The 13948-nt window shown below is 42.2% G+C and overlaps 1 protein-coding gene across 1 annotated transcript in view; it reads right to left on the bottom strand.

Moving 5' to 3' along the window:
• Positions 1–4374: 4374 nt before the first annotated feature.
• LOC125879278 (neurabin-2-like) overlaps positions 4375–13948 on the bottom strand; it is a 43731-nt gene continuing 34157 nt past the window's right edge. Inside the window, exons 8-15 of the mRNA XM_049561042.1 lie at positions 13591–13695; positions 13077–13212; positions 7243–7386; positions 7031–7084; positions 6709–6840; positions 6478–6575; positions 5886–5982; positions 4375–5431 (exon numbers count right to left, since the gene is read on the bottom strand). Of these exons, the coding sequence (XP_049416999.1) occupies positions 5378–5431; positions 5886–5982; positions 6478–6575; positions 6709–6840; positions 7031–7084; positions 7243–7386; positions 13077–13212; positions 13591–13695 (820 nt within the window). The 3' untranslated portion in view covers positions 4375–5377. The remainder of the gene's footprint in view (positions 5432–5885; positions 5983–6477; positions 6576–6708; positions 6841–7030; positions 7085–7242; positions 7387–13076; positions 13213–13590; positions 13696–13948) is intronic.

Genomic DNA, 13948 nt, shown 5'->3' with positions numbered 1-13948 from the left:
CTTTTCGTAGGTCCTTTTAATTCTCCTTCACGTCTTTCCTTCACCTCTTGACGTCTTCTATCGAGGTCAAGGAAAAGTGTTTCAAGAAGAGACAAAGGACGTCGATGTGGCATGACAGCTTGGACGTGCAACACAAGATCTGAATTTTCACGAAGCAGAGCTGCTTTTGTGGAATTTTCTCTGTGTTTGCAAGATGACACACAAACAAAGTATTCTTTTAATATTTTATACTATTATTACGAGTCTACAGCAACACTGGTGGCTCTATCAAGGTGATGCTTTCAGCTCAGTGCTAACATTAGCATGCTAACAAGCTCACAGTGATGGTATTAACATGCTGATGTTTAGCAGGCACAATGTTCAACATCGTAGATTAGCGTGTTAGCATGCTAACATTTGCTAAATAGCACTTAATACACTGTGCTCTGCCTCCTTATCTCCTCTCTCCTCTCTCCTCTGTCCTTCTGCCTGTGACCTGGAAATCGATATCAGCCCCCATCGTGAAGGATAATTCCTGAAAAGCATCTAAAGGAGAGAGGAGGCTTGCCGGAGGAGCTATGAGCAAGGATGCACAGGTGTATCCTTTGTGGAAGTCTTTTTGCCACCTGTGATGAATTAAGGAGGCGTGACACACATCATATTAATTGACGTTGCTTTTAAATAACGGTCCTGGACCATGCATGTCACCTTTCGTTAAACCCCTATTGCCTCGACTCATCTCTCCTCACATCTCTTCCTCGCGTCCTCTGCTTGCATCTCAGATGGGAGGAGAGGAGGCGAGGAAAGGTATCAAGGATGTACCAGATATGAGCAAGGATGCACAGGTGTATCCTTTGTGGAAATCTTTTCGCCACCTGTGATGAATAAAGGAGGTGTGAAACGTAAATGGCAGTCTAGGAGCACGCTTGTCACATTCTGTTAAATCCCTTCTGTTAAATACTTCGACTCCTCTCTCCTCACGTCTCTTCCTCGAGGCGAGGAAAGGAACTGAGGATGTACAAACTGAGAGATGAGAGGAGGGGCTGGTACAGCTGAGGCCGATGAGATGATTTGCTTGTAAACAAAGTATCCGACAAACTAAAAGTTTCACCAGTAGATGGTGCTGGAGGGACACACACAGGATCACTAACGTTAAATCACAATTCATCCTCGGACTCTCTGTGAACCATCGATGTTTGTAAAAAGTTGCATTGATTACTGATAAGTATCCTAATCACACTGTCGGCTGGTTCAGTGTTTGTAATAATCAGAGCTCGCCAGCAAGCTGGATTATCTTGATAAAAACATACACCAACTGATAATAATCACCACAGTGAATGTGACAGTGACATGAGAGCAGCAAAACACACTATTTGCCCGTTTAAACTTTGTATAAGTTACTTGAGTGTGAACGCTGTCTCACTCAGCACCATTTTGCCGCCCACATGCAAATATGAACCTCATATTTGGAACGTCAAACAGCCACTACTGGATAATAAAATCAGAAATGTTAAATATATATTTATATCATATAAACAGAAACTGTGTAGTATGGGCAGATGTCAAATAAAAATGATTCTGCATTTGCCAATTTAAAAGTGACTCAAATTCCCGTCTCTGGTGGAGAATATTTTCAGCATCTGACCCAAAGAGCATTTTCTTGACAAGCATTACCATCTCTGACGTCGCCTCAAGTGTTTGCAACTTCTCCGATTCGTCTGACCAGAAACAAAAAATGTATGCCACTGAACCCGAACCTCCGTAGCTTCTTAGATTCCCGAAAAGAACATCTGACCTTTAACGACAGCAACACCTACCCATATTCAGACAACATCAGGCATGTATCACTTAAGTTCATTTCCTACAGTCATAACACTGACACTGGGACCTTCTACTCGTCTCCTAACACAAGAGATGTGGAGTGTGTTTACATGCACACAGTTCTCTGAATAACACTGTCGCTCATATCCACGTGGAGTTTAGCAAACATTTCTTAGAGGAAAAACTAACCCGATGCGTTAGCATGTTAGCAAGGACGCATCAGCTGGTTGGAAAATACAAATACTGATTGGAATATCAATAAAAATATGATTGGCAACAACGTCATGAATACTGTATTTTACACCTTTACGCAGTCAGTGGGATATGTTAGCATATGTGTTACAGGACTTAAAAAATTCAGAGACTAGCTAACTTAGACAACTAACTATGACTGATAAACTGACTATGTTATAGATATGTTATTATTATTATCATTGTTTTTATTTATTTATTTATATCAATGGAAAAAAAGGGAATTAAAACCATATAAAATCAGACAGATAGATTTAAAATAAAAAAAATTAAAAAATCAGTGCTACACATTAAGTGTAAATTTTAACATTAAGTATTCAGCAGTTGCATTTTACAATTAGGACATCAGTTACTTATAAAATAAATGTATTAATTTTGGCATTTCTTGGCTTCCGTAGGCACCTACATTATTGATCTATTTTAACTCGTAAGAGGAAATGATTTATAAATTCCCAAGATATGTTTGAGGTAATTTGGATACAGTAGTACTGTAAAATGGTTTGTCCACCAGAGAACACTGACAGGTTTATTTTTCTACTGTAAAATGTTTAGTACATATTTGTGTCATTGTTCTTTAATAATCAATATTAAGCATCCTTAATAGAAATACTCATGTATATATGTTAAAAAAAGACAGTTCTCCAACAGCTGCTTCAACTATCCAGTAACACTCAATAATTTTTGGCACTTTAGTTACACACACACGTGTTTACCTCGACTAATGACATTATTTGTAGAGCAGTTTTGCCTCCAGGAAATGTTTGAACAACTGACACTTTATGATGCACCTCCAGTTTCCCATGCAGCCTGGGCTCATGAAACTGTGCAGTGAGTGCAGGTGGACGTTGTGCACAAAAATCCTCAGAATACCAGTGTATTCAAACTCACATATTCACGGGCAAATTCACAAAGAAGGAACTGCGGCTGCTGTTTTTACTATGAATTGCGCATCGTTTGCAACCGCTATCTGCCCCTCAAGGTCCGATTCACAAAAGATATTGTGATAAACACTTTACAGTGCAAACACGTCTGTAAAGTTTTGCAGCTGACTGCAATTTGATGTTTAAATCAAAAGTATAAATGTTGCCTTTGAGCCAGTTACAGCAGGGCGAGCGATGGCAGAGAGAAAAAGAATAGTCACATTGTCAGACGCTGAGTTATGGGTCCTGACTGACGAGGTGCAGAGGAGTTCCTCAAAAGTTCATAGAAATTTAAATGTGACAAAGAGAAACCATGTTTGGGATTTACCTCCAGCTCTCTGAAGACACCCTTACAATTCCACTGTAAGGGCTGCACTGATCTTTGTGAATTAGACTGTTTTTGCGATTAGGCTCATCTGCAGAGAAGAGAGACAATTTTTCTCCAAATGTATGTATGATACCTAATTTCAATATGTGATAATAGCACAGGAGCCCCGAGACGCTATCTGCTTGGCAGCACAGTCAGGGGTGCATATCACCCTTTGCAGGTGCATCTGGCCCTTTTCGGGTGCCTTAGCGGGTGCATATGACCCTTCCGGGTGCATATGACCCTGTGTCGGTGCATATGGCCCTTTGCAGGTGCTTATGACCCTTTGCGAGTGCCTTTGCAGGTGCATCTGGCCCTTTGTGGGTGTCTTAGCGGGTGCTAATGACCCTTTGCGAGTGCCTTTGCAGGTGCATCTGGCCCTTTGCAGGTGCATCTGGTCCTTTGCAGGTGCATCCTGCCCTTTGCAGGTGCATCTGGTCCTTTGCAGGTGCATCCTGCCCTTTGCAGGTGCATCTGGTCCTTTGCAGGTGCATCCTGCCCTTTGCAGGTGCCTTCGCAGGTGCATCTGGTCCTTTGCGGGTGCATATGACCCTTTGCAGGTACCTTTGCGGGTGCATCCTGCCCTTTGCGGGTGCCTTTGCGGGTACATCTGGCCCTTTGCGGGTGCCTTAGCCGGTGCATCTGACCCTTTGCAGGTACCTTTGCGGATGCATCTGGTCCTTGGTGGGTGCATTGACAATTACACTGGGTTTCTTTTTGTCTAATTTCTGCAGGTTTAGTTGCTGCAAAAGCCACGCAATCCTTTTGTGAACTCGCCCGTGAGTTTTGTTTAATGATAAGACTAGATTTCTGCAAACCCTGCACCAACTAAAGAATTTAATACATGACTATCCTGAACACCAGGATGTTGGTGTGCATGTAAACCCACAGATACTGTAGTAAACACCAACAAATATACACCATTATAAGCACACATTAGACTATTCACACCCTGTTTGCCATTGATGTCGATAGAAAAGAGATGAAACAGACTGATTCTGGACTACTAAACCGTTTCGTAGTCATGCGCTCATTGCACTGCCTTACTCTCGGATATCAGACCCACTTAAATTGCTTAAGCCATTTAAACACTTTTAAATACATGTATTGAATATATACAAACAGTATGCCACCACAGTTCAGACCTGAAAGCACGCCTCTGCCTGATTCCTTCCATCGCTTGCAGAGAGTTAGGCTAGAAAAGAGAAACCAAAGGCTTGGGTGGGCGTTCTGCTATGTCAAAGTTTTTGTCCCAAATCAGAAATTTGTCGGCCATCTTGTTTTGTCGTTTTTTTTATTATGCAACTATCAGCAGGTTGTGGCTATTTCCTTTCAAAAGTTTTTGTTTTGTCTTTAAAAATGCGGTGGCCATTTCTCCATGTAGTTTTTGATTCGAATGCCTTGCGACAGAAAACACATTTGTCCTCTTCGCAAGAATCCAGTCCGGTCCCGAACAAAAAAAGGAAAGGTTCAGCAACCACCTGGTTCAGATGTAGTATAACAACAATCAAGCGATGTCCTTTCTTGTTCGGTTTTATTCTGTGTTGACGCCCTCTGTCGCTCTATAAAGCACTTTGTGACGAGCCTGTTCAATAAAAGCGCTTCTTTAAAATGAATTTGAATCCGGGTAGTATACTGTTACTGAAGAGAGGAGAAGCCAACACAGATCATCCATAAATAAAGCACAGGTTGTTGAATGTGGTTTCCGTGTTGATTGCCAAGCCGGTTGCCAGGAAGACACACAAGGAGGATTGTGGGTATTACAGAGGGAGCATTCTGGGATTGGTTATTGACTGACAGAGCTGTAAGCTGCTGGCAGATGTCAGATGAGAGGCTGTTTCTTTCCTCTTTGAATGTCGCCCTCCTACTCCTCTCTTTTACAGTTGCCATCCCAGTTGTTTTTTTTTTTGTTTTTTTTTTTACCCACTACCTGTCCGTGCAGTAAATGGTTGATTGGAATAAAATACAGCCCAGGTCAGGATGAAGGCAGAGCTCCTCCTCTTCCAGTCACAGACAGGAGGGAGGAAGTAGCAGCAGTCTAGGAGGGTTTGGGGGTCTTTAGGGCGTCCACTTTGGTCTCCAAGTCTGTAATCTGATAAAACAACAACATCAGAGTGGGAGAGTGAGTTTTGTGTTTTGCATATTGACGTATATGTAAAAATAAGAGAACCAAAGGAGGACCAAGGACGGAGCCTTGGGGAACACCACAGGTCAGTGGGACCACTGAAGGGGGAATGTCTCTGGTGAAAAAAGTCTGTTGACATTTGTGATTTTAACCAGTCTGATGCAGTATCCCTGAAGCCAACACATTTTTCAACATTATTAAAACATTGCATGTTCATCAGTTGAATGTTGAGCTAAGATCAGGTAGAATTGAAACTGAACAATCAACAGCTTTTGCGGTACGTAGGGGGCTCACTGGTTACTTAAATAAAACAAAACATGTACTGCAACGGTATTTTACAAAACTACACCAGATTAAATTAAAGGAGGACTGACGCCTCGTCACTTGGGACCTGTCCTGTTAAGGTGAGTACTTTACTGACCTTTTCCTGCAGGTTGTCCGCCTCCTCTTTGTGTGTTGCCTCACTCTCTTCCTGTGCTCGACGCTGAGCCGTCTCCTTCTTCAGGTATTCAATCTCCCTGCAACACACAGACACACACGTTTTAAAACCCCCTGCAATGAAAATCAACCGCGCCAAAGGAAGCACGCATCTACTCACGAGAGAGGATGAGAGGCTCATGCTAACATGAGATGTAGAGATTAATGGCTGAGCTGTAACGTCAGCTAGCTCATTGGTGCTAGGCGAGCTAGCAGTAAATGCACTCTTCTTTCTGCGCAGTGATACGGATGGAGGGTGTAGCTTGGTAGAAAGAAAATAGCTCCTATATGAAACTGGTCATGATTTCCGGAAAGAGACATTGCTGTTGAGTTTTTTGAATTATTTTTTTTTTTGGCGCTTAGCACCACAAGCTAAGTGACATCTAGTTCCATTATACTGGAGAGAAGGCAGACATCTCTATGGACAATATCTCCAACACTTGGTGACTCACACCAGCACAATCTAAACTGATAAACAGCACTACAGGTAAGAGAAAAAATATGTGTGTCCCTTTAATGTGTCTCTCCTTCCTTACTTCTGCTGGTACTCTTTAATCAGTCTCTTGGCTTTGCTGTATTTCCTCTCTAGGGTTTGGTACTGAGCCTGGGTTTCCTTCAGGTGTTCATCCACTGCCTGAAAACACACAAACACACACAAAGTCAGGAAATCCATAAAATAAAGTTTCTAGGAGCTGTTAATAATGAGAGAAAAATACTTCCTCTATTCAAGACTGACAGTTTCCTCCCTGCCTCTGATGTTAATTTACCTTACACAGCGACTGCGCCTCCATCCAGTAGCCCTCCAGCTTCTCCATCCTCTCTTTACTGTCCCGGATGTTTTGCTCCAATTGAGCACGCTCCATCCGCCAACGCAACTTATCCTGCTCCGCGTGAGCCAGCTGGAGGTAAGGGGTGGGAACGTGGGTGGAGGAGGAGGAGGAGGTGTGTGGGAGGCAGAGTTAGCGTTAAGTCATCGTTCAACCAGCAAAGGAACTGATGTGTTAGTGTACATTGTGCTCTGCAGTGTAACCTGGACACTGCTGTGTGCTTTATTTCTGCATGTTAAGAAGAGACTGAGCGTGTTCTCACCTTCCTCTTCAGCAGATGGATCTCTGCCTGGGTTACTGCATGTTTAATCTGGAGCTACAGACGGAGACAGATTGACACAGTGTTGAAAACCAAACTGGACACAACCCACACACACAAAACACATATAAGCCTGATAAAAGTGAAAACAGATAAACTGTGAGTGAGATTAAAAGAACTGAATCCAGGATCCAGATGATCAAAATCACACATACCTCCTTGAATTTATGGGCCAGCTTCTCGGGGTCCAGCTCCACAGGAGACAACATGTCCTGGTTCTCGGCCAGGTCGAACACCTCGATGGAGTTTGGAAACACGGGACTCATCTCCTCTTCCTCGTCTGTCGCATATTCACCTGTCTGCAGGTTGACAGAGAGACAGGAGAAGATGAAGAGTACAATTACAGGCTGCAAACAGAACCCAGTGTCCTGTCATCACGGCAAAACAGTCCAGCTGTTCCCTTTCCCTTTTTTCACCACTTTAAGCTGCTGCTCCACCATGCGACCATACAAGTCCTCTGTGCAAAGACAAATGTCTGCAGAAAATTGTTCGTCCCTGTTGTTAGAAAATATCTTGTCCCAATCCTGTTTCTTATTTCGACCCGTACCTGATGTTTTAGTTCCCCTTTGCCCCCCAGAACAGACTCACAAGGGGGGAACAACTCTTAAAACACCCTGGATGCTCATGATTTATCCACAAGTTAAGTTTCACGCTATTAATCGATTAAACAAGTCATCAAATAGGGTTGCAGTAAGATGCCGGTTTCAAGGTATACTGTGACATACAAGTTGATAGTCACTGTACCGTGTACATTCTATGATATTAAAAAAAAGGAAGCGGACGGAGAATCTCCTCTTAATTTTAGCTATTTTCAGAGGGTCTCATTTATAGTAATAAAAAGTTTGTTCATCCAAAAATAACCCTTCCATTTTTGTTTCTTTAAGGGTCATTCTGACTGTTAATAATATAAACACAGTGATACTGTGAAACCGCAATATTTTTTAGTTATTGAAACATTAAAACTTCATTCGTTGCAACCCTATCATCAAACAAAAAGGACACTGCTTCATTACCAGGCCACTAGCGGTGCTCTGTAAGCTAACATTAGCAACCCACGCTCCTGCTCTGCCAGTCTGCTCCAAGACCCCCAAAACAGCGCCAGGCTTTGAAGCCAATTTTACACACTGGCAAATTTCTGGATCCTTCAGGTGACGTCATCGGGCCCAAAAAGACTTTTTCTCATAGACTTAGATTGAGAGAGACGTCTGTCTTCACAACCCTGACAAAATGACGTTTCACTATCATGATTTGATCCATTCGATCTGATAACATGTCTAAAATCTAGAAGAGCCGCAACATTTAATCATTTTAATCCCCATTCAAGTTATTGGAGGGCTAAACCAGAAGTTAGCCGCTTGGCTGCTAAGTCTTGTGAGCTTGCTCTATGGGCCCAAAGATGAAAAAGATCCAGGTAATTTCATACCGTGGAAATCAAGTGTTTTTGGGTGACGTCATGCGTCACTGGGTGACTTTCATAGGAATGAACGGAGCTGCCGGACTTATGCTATCAAAGGGGGGAATGTGACATGGCGATATATCCAAATAGGGGACTGTCAATAAATAGCAATAACAACGCCAAATTACTAGCATTTTTTTGTTAGGCTTTCTTATAAAGAAAAGGCCCACAATATATTGAAACAACATCAAATTAAGATGCAATGGTTACCTTAATTTCAAAACTTTATTACGAAGAAAAGAGAGCAGCCATCTTGCCGAGGATTTCTCATAACACTCTATTTGAAGTGTGCTTCTAAAAAACCCACATTTGAAGGACCACGTAGCTTTATCACTTCACCCTACCCTTTTATTTCCGACCACAATCAGGACATCCTACCTCTAGACGTTAACGCGCAAAACGGCGGGGTAATTGCTAAGTGGTAGGGGCTAGGAGTGTGTTGAGACTGAACCTTTGATTCAGTCATCAACATCAAGTGTCTGGTGCCTATTTTAATGTAGCATCTATTGTGTTTTCATGTGAATGTGTTTTAACGTAAGCTTTTTTGCACGTGCAAACCAAAGACAGTCCTGCCTTTTTCATGCAACAAGTAGATAATAAGGTATTTCAATGAATGTAAGGTAAATATGAAGCTAATGCTGGTTAGCTTAGCATAAAAAATGTAAACAGCAAGTTGTTGTTGACTTTGTGGTTACTTGGTGAGTTGTAGAGGTGTTGATAGGTGGGTTTTGTTGCGTACAGACAAAGCTAAGCTGCTGTTTCCCAATTGTTCCTGTCTTTGTGCAAAGCTAAGCTAACTAGCTGCTAGCGTTGGCTTCGGAGGAGCATTAAATGTGTAAAAGAAGAAGCCGGTAACAACATGGAGAAATCTACATCCAGAGCCGTGACTTTTTGGACAGACCAAATGTACAGAGCTGTAAAGTTGTCCACCATGGTAGCAGTTAGCTGCTAGCTAACCGTAGCTAACTTGTTTGTCCATTGTTTGGTCTGTGACGTAATAAGTCAACAGGAAAAAGGTCCAATACTAACAAGCTGAAAGGGGGCATATCTCCACCTATCGTAGAGGAGTCGCACATACTTGGCTCAATAAATGGATTCCCCTCCCGTGCTTGTATACTGGGACAAGGACAGGAGGCCAGTTAGATGTCCTCGTCCAGCTGGGACTGTAGAAACACTTCACTGTGCGTGTTACTGAGTGGCATTCCCACTTCCACTCCTTTCTCTCTTCATAAGTTGCTGTGTAATTTCATTTGTAGGAGTGTGTGTCAGATAAAATGGTGCAAATGGTAACTGAAGCCTGGAGCAGACCACATACTGTAAGTATGAAATTATAAATTAAGTGAAACAAGCGAGCTCCTTCAATCGAACGCAGCTGCTGCCTGTAAATATCCTCCAGTGAATAAGGTTCACACCATCACCACCAGGCTGCTAACCACCTGTCTGCTCCTCCTCCTCTGCTTTACAAAGTAAATTAGCTTCACATTAATTCATGACCATCATGTCTGACAAAAATGCATTAACTAAAATGTGGCATTGCACTTAATACATCCCTCTTAGATGTAATGACCGTCCTGCATCTTCAGCTCTGGTTACACTTCTCTGCTCTGACTCAAAGCCAAGCCGACTCTCTGACTGCTTTTATTATGAGGCATCAAACCTGAGCGCACGCTGCTGTCTGTTTACATTAATATCCTCTGCTTAACGCTGTCTCTTCGGCTCTCACTGCCGTCAGTGCTGATTCATGGAGTAGATTTATTCTCGAGAAGTTCTGGAGCTTCGATCATGAACTCTTATGAATGATTTTCTGTCTCTCTGGGTTGGAAAAGTTCAGAAAGTGTGTGATGTGGTGAGTTAGCTGGGTGATGAGCAGGGCCGTAGACTTTTAGAAATGCTTGGGTTACAAGTCCAGATTTCTCCAGCAGAATCCTACCATCATAACAATCTATTGTCAAGCCATCAACCAAACTCTGTAGTATTTTTTGAGTATTTATAATAAATATATGTATTTATTTATTCAGTCATATTTACTGTTCTTTCTGCCCCACCACATTATGGTGTGTTGTTAAGCTGCAATTCTGGTGAGTCATTGCTTTAATTTTATTTTGATATTTTTAGTTTTTTGCCTAAGAAAACAGTCAAATTTAATCTAAAAGATAAATCGGCCTTGAAAAAGTCAACATGTGCAATTTGTGTGTAATCATACAATATAAACTCCTCTACATGTCTTCATAAACCCTTAAATTTCCAGATATATTAAAGAGATCTTGATCGTGACATCCTCAGTGGCTGCGTCTCTGCTGACTTTCAGTCGAAAGTTTAATCACACCACACGACCTGATTTACTTTCTATTATACTGTAATTATGTGAATACATTTTGGTCAAAATAAAAGCCCCGGGTGGTGACAGGGGATTACAGGGGGCTCTGGACAAGGGTAGATTTTCAAAAATAAAAGACCCCAGGTGGTAACATTAGTTTACCAGGAGGGAGGGGCACAAGCAAAGCTCAATTTTCAAAATAAAAGCAACTAGATGGTAATATGATCAAATTCAACGCTTTTCCATAATTTCAGAAGTTGCAGTGAATTTTAAAAAAATCCTCAAATCTTCAAACTGCTTCACTTTGACCTTCTACTACTTCTGCATACTGCCAGCTTTAGAAACCACTAAAATGTCAGAATGTTGCACTCGTTGAAGAATGGATTCAACTTCTTTTTCTACTTTATTTGCTTTTTAAAAGTACAAAGAATTCCTTCTTTCTGCCTTTTCAGTTAATTATTTTCAACTTTCAGCTTTTACAGCATTTTTAATTTAGGTTGCAGCTTTTCTAGAAATAAATTTCAGCTCTTAGCTTCTGTAGATAACGCAGTTAAACTTCCAGTTCTGCCAGTTTCACATTTTAACTTTCAGATTTTTCAGGCAACTGACCCTTCGCTTAGTCCCGCCCCTGGATGCAGACTAGCCAATCACAACGTAGCATTCGGCCGGCTCAGACCAGGGTCCGACAACAACACAGCTGTGCTCCATCGTTTCAGATTTCCTTCATTTTCAGGCTGGTGTTGTGGATGTGGAGCTAAATGTTGTGTCTGGGGCACGTCGTGTATTAATGAGACTCGTTACCTGGAGAGGTTGGAGAAAGATATACGTTTCTTCCCTGTTCCAAAACCAAAATCAGACCCTGAAAAGTGTAGGGTTAGCTAGCTAGCTACTGAAGATATAGCCTACTGAATGTATACACATGCTGCTTTTGCTCTGTAATGATTATAACAGTGAAACAAAGAGCGACCCTGCTGTACAGGAACCAGTGAAGGGAAGCAGGGAGATGTTGTGAAGCCAAACACGGTTCATCTGCACACACTGCGATGCCACACAGCTGGTTCAATATGAGCAAAGTTTCCCTTTATATTCATTGTCTTGTGTGGCGATCAGCAGTGATGTGGTGGTTCACTTTTACACTGTGATCTGTAGCCTATAGTTCGGCTTTAGCTTCTAACTATCTTTGTCTTTTTAACCTGTTGTTGCTGCTGAGTCAGTTTGACATCCTGGATATATCCTTCAAACACAGACTGTAGACCCCTCTGTCTGCTTCTCTCTGACATCACTCTTTCATTTCTCCAAACATATGATCATATTTCTTCAGGAAGTGCAGTTAGTTACAGTGAGGGCTCCATGCTTACTGCAATGGACTATCAAAAAGAGGCGGGGCTTCACAAAAGGTCAGTTTGTTTCATACTTTTTGGATTTTCAGCAGTGCTTTGTGATTCATTTCAGCTGTCAGCATTCACAGACATTTCCTGCAGGAAATGCATTTTCTAGTCACAGTCAGCCCACTGACCCCGGTGTTATGAGACATGGAATGTGCAGCTTGAATAATCGAATACATTTGGTCACCTGTAATTTGTTTTTATTGACACACAACAATTGAACTGGTTACTGTTGTGGAGCTGAACCGTCTGTTACCCTGTCTGACCACAAGGTGGAGAAGCTGGACTGAGTTTGAAAGTACAGGCCACGTGGTGGCACACAGACCGACATTTTGTCACACACACACACACACACACACACACACACACACTAGTCTCCCTCTTTTGATTTCCTGCAGCTGACGAAGCAACATTAGCTGAAGATGTTCTGAGTTAATAACAGAGAAGCAGCGTCAGGTCAGAGCTGCTCACTGCAGCACCTGGTGACATCGACTTAATGATCAGATCGCTGTGCTTCTGAAATTCTGATCTTGTTATGGTCACACAAATTTGAGTCTGTGTTTAACTTTTATATATTTTGTCAGGTTCAAAATAGACAAAGCTGCAGCCGTGTGTGAAAGCTGCATAAAGGCAAGGACGAAGGGTTTGTTTCGACATTAGGGGACACACACATTAAAGGGGGGATTTGGAAAGCTCCAGGAAAATGTCGAACACATTTCCTGCATCAATTTAAGTCCTCAAATGCACATTTTCTCAATATTGATGGTCAAATCTACACCTACGCATGAACACGTATTCTTGCTGTATGTGTTTGTCAGTCGGAGCATGTACCTCTTCATCATCGTCCATGTACTGCTTGTATCTCTGCTCCATCATCTCTCTCTGCCATCTCTCCTGCTCCAGAGTCTGCTGGATCAGCTGAGCCACTTCGCTCTGCTCCCCCGGCTTCTCCCGACCAATCACAAACCTGGAAAACATTCAAAACCCACTGGTTAAAAGTTAACAATCTCAAGACGACGCACTGTCATAAAATCTGACTAATTCAAACACACAGCAAACGTGTCACATTTCACACACGCAGATCACAAACATGAAACATTCAGATGCATGAAATCAGAAAAATTCACACCAAAGCAACTCAAAAAACATAAAACACATCCGTCACAAACCTGAGAACTTTAGCATTTACAAACCAAAACCCTGAAAAATATGTATCTGATATTACAAATCTAAAAAAACACACAACTTGAAAAGTCCCAGATTAATTATCTACAAAACAAGGAAAACAAAAATCGCAAAAAAAGCTCAAACAAAGTGTGAATGTGTGCATGTGTGTGTGTCAGACCTGACGGTGCCGCTGGTGTTGCGGAGGACGGAGGCAGCGAGGCTCTGAGTGACGCCGACCAGGCTGGTCCCATCAACCTCCACGATCAGATCATTTACCTGGATCCTACACAGAGAGAGAAAAAACTGTGCGTGTGAAAATGAACAGAGACGAAGGAAAACATTCACCGAACAAGACACAGCGTTCGTTTCTCCCTTCAGTGTTACTGCATCATTTAGTGCAGTGTGCACCTTACAGCTGTCGGCCTCAGTGAACCAGTCAAGCTGCAGTTACAGTTTATAACCATGTCTGTCAAATGTTGCTGCAAAGAATCTACATACTCTAAAACATGGATAGCTCACACACATACCTTCCCTCC

This window comes from Epinephelus fuscoguttatus, linkage group LG19 (genome assembly GCF_011397635.1).
Source record: "Epinephelus fuscoguttatus linkage group LG19, E.fuscoguttatus.final_Chr_v1".
Classification (NCBI taxonomy): Eukaryota; Metazoa; Chordata; class Actinopteri; order Perciformes; family Serranidae; genus Epinephelus; species Epinephelus fuscoguttatus.
The sequence above is the reverse complement of the archived record's forward strand: the minus strand, read 5'-3'. Positions and strand labels throughout refer to the sequence as shown.